Source organism: Heterodontus francisci, chromosome 2, assembly GCF_036365525.1.
Source record: "Heterodontus francisci isolate sHetFra1 chromosome 2, sHetFra1.hap1, whole genome shotgun sequence".
Taxonomy (NCBI): Eukaryota; Metazoa; Chordata; class Chondrichthyes; order Heterodontiformes; family Heterodontidae; genus Heterodontus; species Heterodontus francisci.
Window position 1 is genome coordinate 109658223 of NC_090372.1, and position 20729 is coordinate 109678951.

General features: G+C 39.7%; 1 protein-coding gene across 4 annotated transcripts in view; it reads right to left on the reverse strand.

Annotated features, from left to right (window-relative positions):
• Nucleotides 1–567: 567 nt before the first annotated feature.
• Nucleotides 568–20729, reverse strand: part of phf14 (PHD finger protein 14) — a 360384-nt gene continuing 340222 nt past the window's right edge. For all 4 annotated transcript variants that reach the window (XM_068009622.1, XM_068009587.1, XM_068009597.1 and 1 more), the window contains one exon: nucleotides 568–846. In XM_068009622.1, the coding sequence (XP_067865723.1) occupies nucleotides 760–846 (87 nt within the window). In that variant the 3' untranslated portion in view covers nucleotides 568–759. The remainder of the gene's footprint in view (nucleotides 847–20729) is intronic.

Genomic DNA, 20729 nt, shown 5'->3' on the forward strand with positions numbered 1-20729 from the left:
GTGCCCAATTTAAATTTGGTGTTGGTACAAAGTGGTTTCTTGTGGAGTATGACTGCACTCTCAGGGCAGTTTTGAAGTGTTTGCTCCAGTGGTGTCCTCGTTTTTAAATGCATTCTAGCCTTGCAGCTATAATTTGAACCCCTAGCTATGATGGATATACAAGCATCATCCTAATTTAAAATTAAAAAGATTGTATATTGACAGTCTACTGATGTTTGCCACAAAAGGAAACTATACCATTCAAGCCAGCATAAACTGCAGGAGTGATTAAAATTACACTGGCAACGCAGGAATTGGGCATTTATTAGCAAAGAACAGATCACAGATCCTACTGAAGATCCACTGCACTAAATGTTTTAACTCCGACAATAATTTTAATTCCAATAGAGTACATTAAGAGAGCAGGATTTAAAAGAAAGTTGTTTTGGAACAACTAGACATTCTAGTTAGCATTTGAATCTGAGCCTGGGCTAAATTTATTGACAAATATTGGTACATAAATGCTAAGTTAATGTTTGTTGGAGTACACAATACACCCACACACAAACACACACACAGAAGACAGAATTTTTAAAAACATTTTTGAGGTATTTATTGACAGGTTCACATACATGGAATTAACACACAACTTAACTTTTGATGAATGTTGTATTGAAGAACAAAGCAGACAAACCACTATTTTTTTTTTCAAAGGTAGATCTCAACATGAGGCATTTATCACTTCAATTTTCTATATGCTGTAGCTATACTATTTTTGTCTTATTCATTTACTGGGGTGAAATCATTTTCATCCAAAACATTTTCTTCTTCACCGTCTTCATCTTCCTCAAGCTCTTCATCATCTTCCTGTGAAAAAGAAGTTTTCCTTTAAAATGAACCATTTTTATTCCAGCATCAATTCTACACAATGGTAACACTACCTTTCAACAATTTTTATACCACTTTTTGATAGAACTCAACTTTTCAATTTGAATACAGATTAGAAATTATTAAATCTATATTCATCATATTGAAGTTTTGATGTTATCATTTCTAAATATGCACAGTCTAATCATTCACATCTTTAAATACAAGTAGTAACATATTGATCCAGTACATCAATCATAATTACATCTTGAGAGAGCTTCCCTCTTAATTGAGGTAACAATTTATCCCTGTTTGTGTAATAATAACATAATCAAAAGATCATTTCCTCCCCATTTACAAAGCAGTATTGAACCTCATTTAAAGTTCAGTTGAAATACTATTTAATACATTGAAAATAAAATTTATAACAGTTTCATCAACGACCTCAGAATTAATAGTACCAAGTAGTTGTGGTGACAAAATGTTCTTCTATTGTGCAGTCAGTTACTTCAGTCAACTGAAGTGGCTATAAATCTTATTTTACAGACGTTTTATGCCTCTGTGTTGTATTTCATGCACTATCCACTATCCTTCCTGACAAGCCTGCCAATTTTCCAATTATTGGTAGCACCATTTGTTATCTGAAATTCAGTCAAGTCTAAAATAGGAGAAAAAGATCACGTCAGACAGCAGCATGCTAGCAATCTTCCAAAGCTCTATCTTAAGAAGTTCTGCTGCCATTCACTGTGCATTCATTATAAGCCAATTGTTTAAATGATGCAGTGTCATAATGTTCTTTAGCAATGATTGGTGCCCTGTGCCTAATATTCAATTGGCAAAACTGCATTCATTTTCAAGAACAAAGCTGTAAAAAGATGCCAAGAGCTACCAACTTTCAACAATTTCAAATGCATTTGGTTTTCCAAATTCAATAAATTGTGGTGTAGAGGGCTAGTAAGAAGTGCACAAACACCCAAAACAGAATCAGTGACTCAGCTCTTCATAGGAAGTTAGAATATCAGAGGAAACAAGTTCAAAACAGGGAAGGTGGAAATATTGCAATATTAATTTTTTTTATTCTTGGGATGTGGGCATTGCTGGTAAGGTCAGCATTTGTTGCCTATCCCTAATTGCCCTTGAGAAGGTGGTAGTGAGCTACCTTTTTGAACCACTGCAGTCCATGTGATGTAGGTATACCCACAGTGCTGTGAGGGAAAGATTTCCAGGATCTGTTCTCATTCAGATGCTCATTGATCTGTATATTTTCAACATTTGCAGTTCATCTTTTCATCACTGAGGTACACCACAATTTGGCCTCACATAGAAAAATTAGATGAAAAGAAAAGAATCTTTTTATAACATGCCTCTTGCTAGGATAACATTATTGTACTCCTTCTAATGTAGGATTGTAGACAGGGTCCGCTGTATTTCAGCAAAAGGCTGACTTCCACATTGTCCATCAGTTGTTTACCCAAGGTGTTAACGCTAATGGACGATGGTGGTGTCCTAAAAGAACTGTGGTCTTGTGGTGATCTGGTGAATGAAAGACCTCAACCCACTGTAAAACATGAGATTCTGAACAGATGAAACTTGCACCAATTGCTTTATAGGCAGATATAAAACACTGATAATAGATTGCAGGTTTTGACAATGCAACTGCAAAGCAAAGACAGCTGTTTACTCTCCAGGGAAAAGGAGACCAAGGCTACATGGATCATTTTCATGTGACAGTCTCGACAAGTTTGACATTTACTTTGTGAAGCATTGTGAAGCAGCGTCAGGAAAATGCACCCCTCGGGCTTTATACAACTTACAACTGTGCCCTCTGTGGTACATCTTTATTAGTTTCCACAAGGGAAGAAATAATGTGTAGTGAGCCCCTTTCTAATGACATTCCTATGAAAGAAAGCTTGTACTGACTGCAATTACAAAATGAAGCAGCCATGACATTAGTTTTTTTTTTGATTTGCATGCTCAATTGCAATCATTTAACAAGAAAAGCCATCTTGTAAGTGTTACCTTCACTGAAGAATTAAGAGGAAGATTTACAGCAGAAGTTCATTTAATTAACCTTCAAAACACTTACCACAGAATAGTATTTGCTAGCTACGTTATCTTATAGGGTAAAGGGTTAACAGAGCTGATCAAAACACTGATTTTGTCCTAAACTGTAACAAATGCTGCTCACACTCCATGTCTAAACAGATGAGAAAGATTGATAGTAAAATTAGGGCTGCACAGATGCCATATAATCTTTAAAATGCCAAACTACTTCCTAGAAAATTATTATTTTAACAATGCATACACCACATGTTAGGCAAAACTATTTGACAACCTTTGCCCCTTTTCTATATTTCAATTCAATTTTCCAATGGATTGAATTAGCAGTCAGCTAACAATTAATTTTTGTGACACTACAATTATGTACTTCGACATTCCAGGTAATGCAAAAGGTCAATTAATCAACTTTTCACTTTTTGAGCACAATGACAAATATTGCGATGATTATGAAAGAAAGGCATAATCATATTTGTTCTGAAATATGAAGTGAGTTTTTTCCTTGATAATGCAGTTTGGATACTTCAGATAATAAGTTGCAATTGAATTATTAATTAAACAAATTTTGCGACTAATATGGCCAAATGGGTTCATTTGCATCAGTATTATTAAGCATGGCATTTAAAATGAACAAGAGTCTGCGATCAAACTAGAATTGATTTTTAAGATATTTTTAAGAGAAAGTGTCAGCCATGGCTCAATTGGCAGCACCGAGTCGGAAGGTTTAGGGTTCAAATCCCACTCTAGGACTTCGAGCACAAATTCAAAGCCGACACTCCAATGCAGTATTCAGAGTGTGCTGCACTGTCAAAGGTGTAGTTTTTTGGGTGAGACTTTAAACCATCTGCCCTCTCAGGTGACATAATCGATCCCACAATACTATTTTGAAGAAGAACAGGGGAGTTACCCCTGTGTCCTCGCCAATATTAATCCCTTAACCAATATCACAAAAACAGATTATCTGGTCATTATCACATTGCTGTTTACAGGAGTTTTCTGTGCTCAAACTGGCTGCTGCTTTTCTAACATTACAACAGTGACTCCACTTCAAAAGCATTTAATTGGCTTTAAGGTGCTTTGGGACATCCTGTGGTTGTGAAAGGCATTATAAAAATGAAAGACTTTCTTTCCAGTCTTTCTTTATTAAATGCTGCTTGTTGAAAGATTGGCTCTTAACCCTTAAGAGCAGCAATTCAACACTGCTTTGAGAACCAATAATGCTTTATTAAAGTATGCCTATAAGAGTTGTGAAATGCATTGCTTCTGCTCAGCTTGGTTGCATTCTTATATGCAAATTTGTTCTGCTCAATATTTTTATTTCTGTTCTTTAAAAAAAACGTTTTTTCAAATTTTAGTACCATTCTTGTCTGAGTCAGAGTGTTGTGAGTTCAAACCCCACTACAGATTTGAGCACACAATCAATGCCAACACTTCAGTGTTGTATGGAGGGAATGCTGTATTGGTGGAGGTGGTCTTTCAGATGAGATGCTAAACAGAGACCTCATCTGCATGCTCCATTACAGAATGGGCAGACGGGTGGCAGCAATTTAATGTAGAGAAATGTGAGGGGATATATTTTGGGCAGAAAAATAAAATAACAGAGACCTAGGAATTCAAGTATATAATTCCTTGAAAGTGCAAATGCAGATAGATAAACCGATAAAAATAAAGACCAGTAGTATTTAAGATTCTTTAACAGGAACATAGAGTAGAAGAATAAACAGGTAAAGATAAATTTGCACAAGTCAACAGTTAAACTACAGCTATAGTGCTGTGTGTAGTTTTGGGTGCCCCATTATTAAAAGGACATTACAGCCATTGAGGGCTGTACATGGTAGATTGAGCAGGGTGCACCAGGGATGGCAAACTTACAATTATGAGAAGAAAGCAGGCCAAATTCAATCTAGTCAACTGCTGCCCCACTAGTCTACTCTCAATCATCAGCAAAACGTTGGAAGGTGTTGTCGATAGTGCTATTAAGCGGCACTTACTCATCAACAACCTGCTCATCGATGCTGAGTTTGGGTTCTGCCAGGACCACTTGGCTCCTGACCTCATTATAGCCTTGGTCCAAACCTGAACAAAAGTGCCCAATTCTAGAGGGGAGGTGAGAGTGACTTTCCTTGACATCAAGGCAGTCTTTGACCGAGTGCAGTGTTATGATCAGGCGAGGAGGGTTCAACTGGTTACCCACTTTTCCCTCTCCTTGTTTGACCACAACAGGTTTACTCCTTGTTGGAAATGATATACTTGCCAATTCAGTGAATGTTTAATGGTTTACACGCTGTGATCATAAATGAACCAATCGGATAGGTTTTCTTGAGTTTAACACAGCGGTAGCTTTAATATACTTAAACCAATCTGAGTGAAATAATAAAATACTCCAACTCTCTCTCACACACACAAATAGATTATAGATTTTGGGGGGGTGGGGAGGAGGGAGGGAGCAGGATAGATTATAGATTCCAGAGAAATAAAAGGGGTATACAGTCTGTGGAGGTTGGTGACTCAGCTGGCTACAGGCTGAATTCAGCGGTTGTGCGACTTTCCTTGGTGGTCCTGAGGCTTTCGATTTGAAGATGTGGACGGCTGATTTGGCTGTTCTCCTGGAGACTGTAGTGCAGGGTTGATTTCCTTCAAGGAGTCTCTGTCTGCAGCAAGGAAGTTCGAAGCTTGCAAAGTGGGTGGGGGGAGAGGGCAAGAGAGGGAGGAAGGAGGGACTCGTCACTCGGGTCTTCCCTCGTCAGCATCTAGCTGCTTGTCTCATACTGCAGAGAAAACACAAGCTTAAGCAGATGAAGGGCTGGATTTTATGGGGCCCCCACTGAGGCGGGATCGGAGGCAGGTGGAAGGGCAGCTCCAAAGAATCGCGATGGGTGGAGTGGAGGGCCCGTTGTCTTCCCGTCACCGAGCAATTTTCCCAAAGGTGGGATAGGCCAACGACAGCCGTCCAGGACCCGCCTCCTCCTGGACTTTACGACCACCCTTCAATTCTCCCTTGCCAGGGCCTTCCAGCCTGACCCTGGCGACCTCACCTCACTTACCCGAGGTCTGGGGTTCCAGCACTCGGCCTGGGTCCATGGCCTCTGCAGTGCCAGCAGTGGTCACTGCTCCTAGTGGCGCTGCCGATATTGCTGAGCTGCTAGCCCTGTGATTGGCTGGCAGCTCTTGGAGGCGGGATCCCCATCTTTAAAGGGACGGTGATCCCGGTGCTGGAAACTTTGCCTCCGGAACAACAAAGGATTGTGCCCGGGGTGGGGCACGGAAATGCCGAGGTGGGGATTCCCCCACCTTTTTGGCCCAGCACCCGGAGCACTGCCTGTTCCATAAAATCCAGCCCGAAGGGTGGGCCTGCCACATGACTGCCCAGTGATTCAAACATGGTTGTTACTAGTGTATACCCCCTCGCAGTTTATAGTGTACATGTCTGGAATCCCCTTCTCATAGCTTGGATTCCATTGCTCAAGTGATTAGGTTTAGTGGTTCGTCTCCACCAGTTGATTTCCTTGATGCCTTGCTAATGGGGACAGGATATGTGGTTCATTCAGATTCCACAGGTCATTGTCCTTGATGCGTCTTTGCAGACATGCTGTCTCCATCTCAATGGATTGGAATGTGGAAGGTACAGTGATGTAAAATTGGGGTAGCCATCTTCAGCTGCGTGCATCAAGTCACCCTTCATCTCTGTTTTTTTAAAATTCAATTCGGGTTTCCAGCCAGTGGAATAAAAATCATCATTCGACATTCAGCACATTTTCATGACAGCATCATCAAGGAGCTCTAGCAAAACTGAAGTCAATGGGAATCAGGAGGAAAACTCTCCACTGACTGGAGTGATAACTAGCACAAAGTTGGCTATGGTTGTTGGAGTCCAATCATCTCAGTCCCAGGACATCGCTGCAGGAGTTCCTCAGGTTAGTGTCCTAGGCCAAACCATCTTCAGTTGCTTAATCGTCACTCTGTCATAAGGCTAGTAATGGGTATGTCTGCTGATGACTGCACAATGTTCTAAACTCCTCAGATAATGAAGCAGTCTGTGCCCACATGCAACAAGATCTGGACAATATTGAGGCTTGGGCTGATAAGTGGCAAGTAATATCCGCGCCACACAAGTGCCTAGCAGTGACCACTTACCCTTGATATTTAGCGGTATCATTGTTGAATCCCCACCATCGATATCCTGGGGGTGACTATTGACCAGAAACTTAACTGGACCAGCCACATAAATAGTGTAGCTACAAGAGCAGGTTATTAGGTGGCGAGTAGCTCAACTCCTGACTCCTCAGTCTTTCCAACAACTACAAGACACAAGTTAAGAGGGTGATAGAATAGTCCCTGCTTGCCTGGATGAGTGAAGCTCTAACTAGAGACCTGCTTTAGGTCGGGAAAAGGAACCCGACCGAACTGAAGCGGACCCGTGCCCGACCCGAGTCCCTCCGATTTTGCCCCGAGCCCGACCCCAACACTACTCCACCCGACCTGAGCCTGACCCGACCCAGCCATCCATTTACTTACCTTCTTGACACCGAACCTGCAAGAAGCTGCAGCGCATGCGCGATGATGTCATCGTGACGCCAGTCGCTCTGCACAGACTCAGCTTCATCCCGGAATCCCAGCTCAAGTAAGTTTTTTAAATTCCAGCAGAGCACTTACCGTTTGCGTCCAGCCCGACCCCAACTGGACTCGGCCAGAGCCGAGTCCGAAAGCCGGCCCCGGAAGATGGGCCTGACCCGACCCCAACCCAACACATGTCGTCGGGTCCCGTCGGGTTCGGGTCGGGTAGCAGGCCTCTAGCTCCAACTAGACTCAAGGAGCTTGACACCATCCAGGACAAAGCAGTCTACTTGATTGGCACCCTAGATACACCCTTAAACATTCACTCCCTCCACCAACGATGCACCGTGACTGCAGTATGTACCATTTACAAGATGTACTGCAGCAACCCGCCAAGGTTTATTCAACAGCACCTTCCAAACCCCCAATCTTTGCCACTTCGAAGAACAACGGTAGTATGTGCATGTAAACACCACTGCCTCAAAGTCACACACCATTCTGACTTGGAAAATATATCGCTGTTCCTTCATTGTTGCTGGGTCAAAATTCTGGAATTCCCTACCTAACAGCACTGTGGGTGTAACCACACCACATGGGTTGCAACGGTTCAAGGCGGCGGCTCACCACCACTTTCTTAAGGGCAATTAGGGATGACCTATAAACATTGGCCTTGACAATGACACCCATATCCCATGAATGAACAAAAAAAGCAAAAGAAAATTGAGATACTGGATTCTTTTCACTGGAGCACGGATGCCTCAGAGGAGATTTAATAGAGGCTTTTAAAATTCGGAAGATTATTGATACAGTGAATAGATAAAGACTATTTCCAATGGTTAGGAGTCAGTGAGGAGGGGGTCATCAATATAAAATGGTCCATAAGAGTGAGAGAAGTGGGATTAGGAAAAACTTCTTTAAATGATTGTTGGAATGCTTTGTCACAGGGAGCTGCTGACCATTCCATCTTCACCGGCATGGATTGGTTGGGTCGAATGGCCTGTTTCTGTGCCATATAGCCTGTGTAATCCTATGTGATGTAATTCATCCTCTCTGGGAAAATTGGATATTTAATGTAGAGGATACAGGACTGTGGAACGACAGCGGGCCAGGGGGATTAGTTTTGGCTTGCTCTGGCAAAGAACAAACATATTGCCTTTCTTCTCTGCTGTAAAACTCAAAGATCCCATGGCATTATTCAGAGAATTGCTGGTTCCTTCAAACAACACCCTGAAATCAGATTATTTGGCTATTCATTAGCTGCGTGTGAGATCTTTGCTTTGTGGAAGTTGGCTGCTAGGTTTCATATGCATAATGAGTGACTGCGCTTCAACAGGTAGTTAGTTCATTGTTGTAAAACATTAGAAGACATTCTGAAAAGATGTATTAGAAATGCAAGTTCTTTTCTTTCCTTATCTATTTTATTCTTTCCTTTTTTCTTCTGCCTATAAGCAGTTTTATCTTTATTATTTCTAAAGTATTTTGCCTTTATACATTTATCCATTTTCCTCTGTCTCTGCCAACCTGCTTTCACTTTTGAGGCCTGAACCAGATCAATTAAAATCCATCTCTGACTGCTTGGTAAAAGTTTCCAGCCAATCAGAAGACAGATTGAAAAACCAATGATGCGATAACTTGTTGACAGTTTAAGCAGGAGGGCTCCCTGAAACTAGCAGCACCGGGGCAACATTTTTCACAAAACCAATGGCACAAGTGATTACTGAATGGGACGGCGCAGTGGTTAGCACTTCAGCCTCACAGCTCCAGCGACCTGGGTTCGGTTCTGGGTTCTGCCTGTGCGGAGTTTGCAAGTTCTCCCTGTGATCATGTGGGTTTCCTCCGGGTGCTCCGGTTTCCTCCCACGTGCCAAAGACTTGCGGGTTGATAGGGAAATTGGCCATTGTAAAAAGAAAATTGCCCTTAGTGTAGGCAGGTGGTAGGAGAATTGGGGATGTGAGAGGGAAAAAAATGTAATGTAAGATTAGTATAATACTAATATAAGATTAGTATAAATGGGTTGTTGATGGTCGGCGCAGACTCATTGGGCTGAAGGGCCTGTTTCGGTGCTGCATCTGTCTATGACTCTATGAATGTGGACTACTTCAAACCATCTATTTTATTCTCTTCTATCCTCTTCCTTAACCTTTACGAGACTGGGTTCAATATCTCCACAAATGATCTAATCACCATCCTTGGTTGACTGGTTCCATGCTTGAGAATCTAAGGGAAAAGACACCACCTTAAATCAACTTGGCTCAGAGTAGTTTAAGAACCAGGAGAGAAATGTCAATCAAGTCTGGGACTTGATCCTGATCTCTTAGGCAGGAATTCATGAATTGCTTTAAAAAGAAAATTTCCAATGAAAAGCTTCATTTAATTTTGCTCTTCCAGGCACAAGAAATGTTAGCTTTTAAGTATGTCTTTTACAATCTCATCATACCTTAAGAACTGCACACTGGCTTTGAAAAGATGGACAGACTACATTTAATTTCCAGTACAGACAGCACTGCTTACTGTAGTAAGTCACCTCAATTCTTCAGGTCAAGATCATCTCTATGTTGGTATAAATTTATATTAGATTTTCACAAAGAAATCCAAGTATCCTGCTAATAGTAAGCAACAATAGAAAGAATAAAGCTACAGGACAGCATTAAAAGTTTAAACATTCATCCAGTACATCTCTCAAAAAGATCTTGCTTTCTTGCCATACGATCGATTAGAATAATTTATTAAAATATGAAAAATAAATTACTTTTTATTGGGATGAGAAGGCAAAAACAGTGGAGTCTTACCAGTCTCGGGCAGAATCTGTAGCTGAATGAGTTTAGGTCACATTTGCGTAATAAAGAGTTCAGCACCACTCAGGGCAGCTTTCTGTTCGTCTGGATTAGCTTTTTTACCTTTCCACACAGTCTCAGACTTATATTGCATTAGCGTTACATTTTATATTTGTTTAAATGACACTGTTGGAAATTCAAGCACTTTCACTAATTTACACCACACTATGCCTTAGCTAGAGCCAGATTTTGTGGGAGGTGACTGCAAACTTGCAGTATTCACTGCCATTACCCCTCTGAAACTGACTTCAGGATGTAGCACATGTGCAGATTACGTGGAAGTCCTGAAGTTGCAGTTTGTTTACTCAGTGCTTCGCCATAGGCTATGCTGTAGATCCCCCCCACCACCCCGCCCTCCCCCGCCCCAAGAGCCAGCAACCACTGAATTCAACAGGAACTTCAATGTTCCCACTCTCACATCGCTGTTAGAAACACCATAAAAAATTACACCTTGCTCAATCAGGTGTCACTGGGTTTTTAACGGTGATGTAATTAATAAAATCTGATGATTAGAACTGGCCTGAAAAATGTAATTTTATATTTGTAGAGTGCTATTAAGTGATTAATTAGTAGATTTGTTAAACTAAACTTTAATAAGTTTTTAAACGAAGTTATTTCAGAATATCTTAGCTTCTACCTTCATTCACCCCATGTATATATCCCAAACTGTGTAAAAAATTTGAAGTGATTTTAATTTACTCCTTTTTGTTTCCTGGTTGGATGTCTGTGAAAATCCTTTAATGTGAATGGGTGGTTGGACAACTTTATGGCATCACTCCAGCTCCATGACCAGTAAAGAATGCTGCAAACAGCTGCAGTACCACTTGCAGAGAGATAGAGATGAAATTCTTGCCAGAGAGATTGCCAGTGAGGCTTATTTCAAGGTCAGCGGCAAGTGCCCTAGCTTTGCTGCTGACTGCAAACTGCAGGCCTATGTTTTTTCATTACTTCTGTTCAGTGTCCTGAAAAGGCTTCTGAGCTTTTTAAGCAATTTGTATGGTTTTTATTGTTGGGGTTGGGAATGTGAGCAGAGGAGCAACATACAATAAGTACATGCACAGAAGGCAAAGGGTATATAGGTAACAGAATGTAATCAAGGGTTCTATCACCAATTTAGTAAATAATGCTGCTTTAAAGCTGTGACTTGTATTTGTTAATGCACTTATTGATACAATTTTTTGTAGTTTAATAAAACATCAGCTCCACCAAATATTGTCAAATGATAATATATTTTGATATTTTCTGATTTAAAAACGTAATAAATCATATATATAAACTGTAATATGCCAAGGGATATCACATCAAACTTTAAAAACATCACTTGTTCATATTAGCTGCTCTGAGCTGTACAACCTTTAACCCCAGTCTCTGTATTGTAAATTGACACTACAAGGTCTATGTGCCCATTTATGACGCTGAGGTTGAAATACCCAATATTCTAGAATGGTCAAAGTCTTGCTAAAGTGGCTGATACATTTCTGGCTTTGCTAATTTTAGTGAAAAGGTAGACTTGAGTATAAAGCTGGTTCCTGGTTTACGTTCACATCTGCATTTTTGCTGCAATTAGTCAACAGTAAGAAAAAATATCCCCAGGTAAATTAATGTAACATTACTGTTCACAGTAAATTAATTTTAACAAAGCAGTTGAAAATGAAATGGGTCTTAGCATTGCCTGTACAGAGCTCTCTTTACCCAAGTGCTGTTGTGCATTTGAACTCCACTGTTGGCAGACAATTGAGTTCAAGTATATAAACGGCAGCACAGGCTATTATATTTACTCTAAACAGATCTCGAGGAAATGAGTTTGGATATATTTTATGATTTTATATTATTCAAATATACATAGGTTTAGATGATGTCCTTCCTACCTGAAATGAATGCATATTCTGGTTTAGCAGTTACATAAAATATCATATTTAGATGTTCTTTCTCCCTTTCCTCCTCTTCCTAACTACCATGGCATAGGTAAGATAATGGTTAGCAAATATATTTTTGGGTTTCTGTTAATGTTGCTCTTGATCAATTATGATAATGTGTGATAGCATGTATGCAAATAAATCAATATTCTGTGCAAAAAGAATTATAACTTTAAAAGTAACTTTGAAATTCTTTTGGATGCATGAATGTCAAAGGCAAATTGAACTCTGAACTTTAAATGGCATAAGCGGAGTCATTTACATATAACATATGGGGGGGGAGCAACTTGGTCAAAGATGACAGGTCTTCATCATGTAAATAAAATAGAAATGCAGCTATTGTAAATAAAACAGAAATGTAACTTATCAATTATAAAAAGGAGATACAATTTCTGTCAAAAACATCTTATTATGGGGAGCAGGGTGGTGGTGGGGGTTTGGGGGTGGGATGGGGGATGGGGGAAAGAAAGCCTACTGCTACACTGTTAAAATTAAGCCTGATATGGTAAGGTCATGACAGTGGTTATCCATGAAGTCACTGCATGGAATTGGAACTGCTCAAGAAATTTTTAGCACTTACACATTTTGAATCTAAGGCTCAGTCTTTCACTAATTCCCAACCCAAAATTCAAGGATCCTAAGAACTAGGACAAATGTTTCTTTTATTAGCCTTAAATTATTCCGAGGCACAGCTGACTGATTAAATTTTATATGGTTTATAGGTTGGTAACAATACATAGTTTGAGTAGCTTTGACCCAACAAAAATTATCAGTATATCTTGGCAGTGAAGTCATAGAAGGCAACATCCTCAGACAACTTTAACTTTCTGCTAGTTGCAATTTAACTATGCAAAGTACAAAGTTGGACTGCCTAAAGACTGAACTTTAAACATTTGGATGGCAGTGAACAAAGCAAGTTTGCACACTCTGCTCACGAGTATGGTTAGGAAGTCCTATAACTCCACATTGAGATGTGCCACCTTTAGAGCCATGTTCTTGTAGTTGATGGTTCTCTGCACCATTAGGAAGCTCACTACCTTGGCAAAGCCACATCCAGCTACTCCTGCTTCTCTTTGCTTAGAGAGAAGACAACGAAGTTCCCAATCCTTGAACACAGGGCCTCTGTGACCTCCATGGTGCAACACTGCATGGCGGACTGAGAAATGTTGGCAAGGTCACCAGCTCCAGCATGGAAGGATCCTGAGGTATAGAAATTGAGGGCCATGGCGACCTTGATGGCCACTGAAGCGTTGTCCTTGCCCTGCTGTGTGGCTGTATGTATGGTTGGAGGAGGTGGTATAGTTCAGCGACCACATCCTTGGTGAAGTGTAGTCACTGCAGACATTGCTCCTGGTTGATGTGGAGTTAGAAGTGCTCTCTCTGAACACACTAGGTGGGTATGGCCTTCTGTTGAGAGCCTCCTCCTTCTTCCTAATGCGTCTGGTCCTTCTCCATGCCGTGCTGCAGCTCAAGAGGAAGTGCAACTATAACCCCCAAGACAAGTTAAGTTTTCTGCTCAGAGGTCTTTCAAATCCATACCACACCTTGCAAAGATCCAGCACCACTCCCTTCTGACTGAAAGAACTTGTGAGAGCTCTTCTAACAACACAGTACTTCCATTAACTCTGAAACAAAGAGGAGTCAAAGGCACATCACCTGGAAGTTGCATGGTGATCACTATGAACAACACTAGTGGGCATGCCTTGTGCAGCTGGATGCATGATCTGCTATAGTGCTGACATTCTTCCCAACTCATACTGCAGTTCAATAGCACTGGCAATCATTCTTGTCTAAATGGTCAATATTCACATATGAATCTGGATAGTCGTCATTACTGCTAAGCCCAATGGTGTAATTAAATGACATCCACACATGCTAGAGAAAAATCAGGAACAGGAGCATTAGCTGATGATTCCTAACCCTAGGAGACACCAAGACCAATCGTTCTAGCCCAACAATTCTTTGCTTCTCCAGAGTAATACTGGCTAACTCTTAAAAAAAAAGGAAAATACTGTGGATGCTGGAAATCTGAAATAAAAAGAGAAAATGGTGGAAAAAGTCAGCCGGGCTGGCAGCATCTGTGGTGAGAGAAACAGAGTTAACGTTTCAGGTCGATGAGTTCTGATGAAATGTTATCAACCTGAAATGTTAACTCTGTTTCTCTCTCCACTGATGCTGCCAGACCTGCTGAATATTTCCAGAATTTTCTGTTTTTAATACTGGAGAACTCTGTACAGACCAAAGATGAAATTCGAGACCTGAACAGTCTACATGGATCAACACACCATGTGGTAGGTACATTTACTAATTTAACCATCTCTGATTTAAGAATTAATACTGATTTTATTTTACAGTAATATTTCACATTTTTACAGTAAGTTGGAAATCTCCACTAAGTCAATACAATCAATGAGAAAGTGAGTATTTTAAGAAACTGGGCACAGATAAATTTCCATCCAATAGTTTTAGTACCTGTATCAGATGCAGGAATGTGACATTTAATATAAAAAATTAAAGAAATGAGACTGATAATTCACATATTGGAAACATAGGTCCAAATTTTGCTGGAGCAGGACATTTCACAGTGAGTACCATAAATTAGTTTTTTTTTCCTGCACCCTTCAGCTCTAATTGTCTTGTCCTGTAAATTGCTGAAAGTGCGAGGTGATAATGGCAAGAGCATGGGAGCATCTAAGACCTTAGCACATGATGGGACAACAGTCTATCTCCATAACCAATTACATTTAAGGATTGAGAAAGAAACAAAGAATGAGGTGAATTAAGAGTTAAATCAGGTTCTAAAAGAGATAATAAAAAAGGGAAATTAAGATTGGATTGAGAGAAAAAGGAAAAAAATGAAAATTAAATAAATAAAAAAATCTCCAAGAATGTTCTACATGCAGGAATGAGATTCACCAGTTTAAATAGTTCCCTTTCTGGGCCAGAGAGATTGATTGGCATTGCATTAATAGTTATCATGTTGCTAAAGAGGTACTTCTGCTATTAAATACCAGCTCTATCTGCAGTGAGTTTAATGTGCAAATCCAGCAATTTCTTAATAACAGGGTGGCTGAGGGCGGGCTGCTGTTTTTGAGAGGCTAACGGCGGAGCATTGCAAATCATCTGGCAACTTGTGGCGATTCACAATTCACAGGGTATCTCTTCTATGTCACAAGTTGCTGGACGATTTATACATTAATAATGGTTAGTGCCATTGAACTTATCATTATTTTGTCAGCAAATTCTGGGCCAAGTTAATCATAACTAATTGCTTAAATATATTTATTATTGTTTACCCTGTTTGGCAACTCCTCTTGTTTTCATGAAAATAAACAGATGATTCATTGCTCTAAAAACCTAATTGTAGGATAAATAGCTGCCATCTTTATGCTGCCCAGATAACCCTAACACTTTCAGAGATAAAGTGATCTCACTTTTTGTCAAACACTATTAACCACTACAGAATAATCTCCACTTTTATCTAAAACATTTCAAAAATGACACCGAAAATGTCATTAAAACTTTCATCTTTACTCATGAATCCCTACCTAACTTATTTTAGTCCAATAATTTTTTTCCTTGTGGCAGTTAATGAGAAATGCTTTCACTAACGAATTAAAGGCATTTTATTTATTTTTTATTTAGAGATACAGCACTGAAACAGGCCCTTCGGCCCACCGAGTCTGTGCCGACCAACAACCACCCATTTATACTAACCCTACAGTAATCCCATATCACCGACCTATACTAGGGGCAATTTACAATGGCCAATTTACCTATCACCTGGATGTGGGAGGAAACCGGAGCACCTGGCGAAAACCCACGCAGACACAGGGAGAACTTGCAAACTCCGCACAGGCAGTACCCAGAATCGAACCCGGGTCCCTGGAGCTGTGAGGCTGTGGTGCTAACCACTGCGCCGCCCTAAAAAAATTTTAATTTATTATGACTTTATGGTTGCACTACTTTTCAAAATGATGTCTTCTACTTAGTAGGCAGCAGGGAATGGAGGGACTGCAAACATTTTAGCTAAAATGTGCAAGAGGATATCCCATGTGGAAAATAAAATGCAGTTCTCCTTCATTTGAATCAAGATTTTTAATCTCTGCAAAACTCTTTCAAGTACAAACCACTGAGTAATGATCTTTGTTTGTCTTTAATTTTCTTCCACCAGTAAACCCACCAGAGTGAGACAATTAACTAACTTAATTAGTCTAACTTAATTATGTGCTCTCTCAGGTCAATATTTAGCACTGCCTTGCTTAATACCGGTGCTTGTAAAGTTAATCTTCATTCTAATACTAAAGCCATCAAGTTTTGTTAAATAGCTAGTCAAGGCTAAATGATAAAACAAAGCATCACTTGCATGCGGCTCTACACAAAGCACAACTCTGGCAACAATGTGGATTACCTAAATAGCAAAATTATAAAGCAAATGAAATTAACTACTTCCCACTTTCAAAAACAAATGAAATCAGAGGCAAAAAAAACTTCCCTGTCAAGTGAATTACCACTTACAGCTCAGCGTTTGAAGCAACATCAGTTTTTACTGAACTGAACGATAATGTCAGCTGCCACTTGTGGCTACAATAATTAAGTGGTATGTCAGTCGACGTAATCTAATTCGGTGCTGCATAAATGGTATAATAGACTGAAGTCTCCTCTATCCACTGCAAGATTAATAGAATGACCTTTAATACCTCTGGAGACACTTGCCAATTTTTCCAATCCTCTTAAAGCTGCTTACTGAGTACTTTTTGACTAATAGCACCAACTTAAGTAAACAGTAGATCTTTGCTTGCCTAACTCTGTAAAATGCTATAGCCCTGTATCAATGAGGGAAAAGGAAACAAAAAACAACTTATTCTTGTCTGCCATGAGTGCTACGTGCACTGGTAATAAGTAGCACCTTCAACAAGTTAACTGCAACTAATTTAATCTATTCCTTGCTGGAAGTTTTACTTATTGTTACTTATAAGTTCTACTCCCTACCACACACAAAAAAATGGCCAATGTATTATTAATTCTTTCTCTGTACATGCTAAACTTAAGAAAGAGTAACTGAGAAAAATCCAACTTACATTATGTACAATTTCAGATAAACAGGCAATTATAATCAATTACAAAGTACATTAAACACAAGGCACACACGAGTGGTTGAAAGCTACTGCAATCCGAAGAAAAAAGCTTGCCAAAATGTCTATCAAGCTCCATCAGTTTCAGCAGAGCCTGTAGAATGGGACAAAATATTTTCATGTTTAGCTTCATGCAGATTTAGTTTTCTTAAAAAGGGTTAGGGCATTTAAATTAAACCAAGACAACTGAAAGACATTTGTGGCAGCATCTGTGGAAAGAGAAGCAGAGTTAACGTTTCGGGTCAGTGACCCTTCTTCGGAACTGACAAATATTAGAAAAGTCACAGATTATAAACAAGTGAGGTGGGGGTTGGGCAAGAGATAACAAAGGAGAAGGTGCAGATTGGACCAGGCCACATAGCTGACCAAAAGGTCACGGAGCAAAGGCAAACAATATGTTCTCTCAGGTCTAACCCCGACATGGTCATCAAACCTGCAGACAAGGGTGGTGCTGTTGTTGTATGGCGTACCGACCTCTACCTTGCAGACCATTAACATATTGTTTGCCTTTGCTCCGTGACCTTTTGGTCAGCTATGTGGCCTGGTCCAATCTGCACCTTCTCCTTTGTTATCTCTTGCCCAACCCCCACCTCACTTGTTTATAATCTGTGACTTTTCTAATATTTGTCAGTTCCGAAGAAGGGTCACTGACCCGAAACGTTAACTCTGCTTCTCTTTCCACAGATGCTGCCAGACCTGCTGAGTGAATCCAGCATTTCTTGTTTTTGTTTCAGATTTCCAGCATCCGCAGTATTTTGCTTTTATGAAAGACATTTGTGTTTGCAAGGCTTTAGTCCTTTGTAACAAGATATCTCCCAAGGCATTATACAAAATAAAATTATATTTATTTAGCACAAAGAGACAAATAGGTCTCAATGAATTGGGAACATAAGTTAACCTGACTGTTCAAACAATTATTTTTGTGATATCATGTGTCATACCATTGATGGATTTAGACAAAGTAAAATTGGACAAAAGAGAAAAATAAAAGGTGTTCTGGACAGCTCTAATATTGAATATTCATGTAGAATTCTAATATGAGGAAATATACAATACTTCAGAGAACAATACCCATAAGCAAAACTAGTCAAGTTGTATCCATTTCATGATTCAAAATCTACAATCCTTAAAATAATCAATTATAATACTGCTTTAAACACTGCAATGCTACAGATGAGCCATGTAGATCAAAATCAAGCCACCACAGCACAACAGCAAGATGCTAAATAAATCTGGATTAGTTGGTGTGGTGCTTAAGATAAAGGGTGCATGCAAATTAAAACCAACATCAGAATATAACATCTACTTTCTTTACTGTGTTATTCCATATGGAAATTCTGGAAATGGCAAAGTCCAAACACTGATTACAAGCATATTTGAGATAATTCAAATCATCAAATTCTGGGAAAAATTATGGAAAACTGGCAACAGACAACCATGCAGATGAGGCATATCAGAAAAGGAACTGAGAGAATAAAGTCTTTTTGTTTAGCTTTTAGGGAAAGGATAAATTGAATCCTATAATAATCAAAAGTTTTATCAAAAGGCTATGTTCAAAATGATCAAGTAGGCCAAATAGCTCTCTTAAAGAGGTGTGAGAGACTGTTGGAAAGGTTATTCCAAATAAAAGCTGAAGCTCAGAAGAATGGAGACAGAGCAAATTGAACAGAAATTTTAAAATGTGAAGATCGCAAAGAATTGGGAGAAGACTGGAGGGAGGTGAAAGAAGGCTCTTCATTTGAGCCTAGTGGTATTTCTCTTTGAGACTGTACTAGTTGAGGACTGGTGAGTGGTTTTTATTCTTAAGATTGCTAGAAGCTCCCCAGAATTCTGTACATCCTGAGCCACCCATTTCTTCATTGTTTAGTACTTCAATACAAGGCCACGAATTCAGAGAAAATGTATGGAATTGTGGAATTTGACCTTCAAAATCCCTGAATCCTATTCATTAAAAGTGGTATTTGACTCAGTAAATCGGTCATCCTACTGATTATTGTATACTAGCAGAGACTCAAAAACAATTCTGGTGGAATTAGCATCTTTATTGCAACAGTACTTCATTAAATGTGGGATTTCTATTTGTTCTTTCAACAAAGACTTTAACAGAGTCAAAACTTCTCACTGGAAAAAGCTACATAAATTTGTCCATGTGTAAGAATAGGCCTAGGAATATAAATAGAAATGTTGTCAAGAATCTGGCCTTATGAATTGCTTATAGTCATAAAGTATGAAAGTCCAATTGGCAACTGTTTTCTCCTGAGTTGAAATGGCAGGTTTACATCTGATGAGCTCAATATTATTCGAAGAATAAACACGCTATTTCCTTGAAATCTGCCTGCTATAATTTCAGCATCTATCATCAAAGAAACAGTTTCCTAACTACCAATCGTGTTCCATGACACAATCCTTGTTTAGGATTAACGTTTCATAGCAACATTGTAATTGCTCCTTCTTTGAGTCTAAGTTTGTGCAATGGCACGTCCACTGGAGTTAGACTGTGCAGAAACTCTGGAGGGTATAGACTGTTATTATCTGCTTTGCCTATAGAATCAACGCTGATGTATTCTTTTAATTCATCTTACAGTTTTTCTGAAACTTTTCCATTCAAATATAGTAATCTTCATTTTTAGTACAAAGAATAGTTTTTGAATAATAAGTTGTGTCAAATAATTGTCCCCGCCATTTTGTCACACTTAACCTATTCCATTACCTCATCCACCCCTCCCACGCCATCCCCATCTCATTCCTACCACCCCTCCCATGCCATCTCATCCCTCCCATCAATCCCATCCCATCGCTCATGAAACAATCTCTCCAGCCAGGGTAACCTTGTTGTTGAGCTCCTTTTATCTTCCTCTCTTAATGTTCTACACCAACACCCCACCCTTCTGTCGCTGTCAACCAATAGCAGCCGCCCATGCGTCACACGCTTCAGTCCTCCACGCGTCCCAGGCACCACCCACCAAATAAATCCCCCAACAGATGCGCCCCTTAAAGTGACCAATCAAAACAGTCCAGACAGAAAAAACTGAGTATTAAAATTGTAGATTATAGCTCACCTGCCAAACAGCAACACTGACAGAAATTAACTGTACATATCAGATTCTACACTGGTTTATCACAGAATTATATACTGCTCCGCGAAGAACACCACAGAAATATAACAAAAATTGGTCATCAGAGAGAACTTTCTGCTGAGCCAAGCCAAAACAGATTAGTTCCTGGACTGTGACCTGGGTATCAGCCTTCTGGTGAAAGCATAAGCCCCACTCCACAAACATAATACAAGTTAACATTGTCAGGGCAGTAGTGAGGAAGTGCTGCACCGGCTGAGGTAACGTCTTTTAGATGAGATGTTAAACAAAGGCTTGTCTCTCTACTCAGCT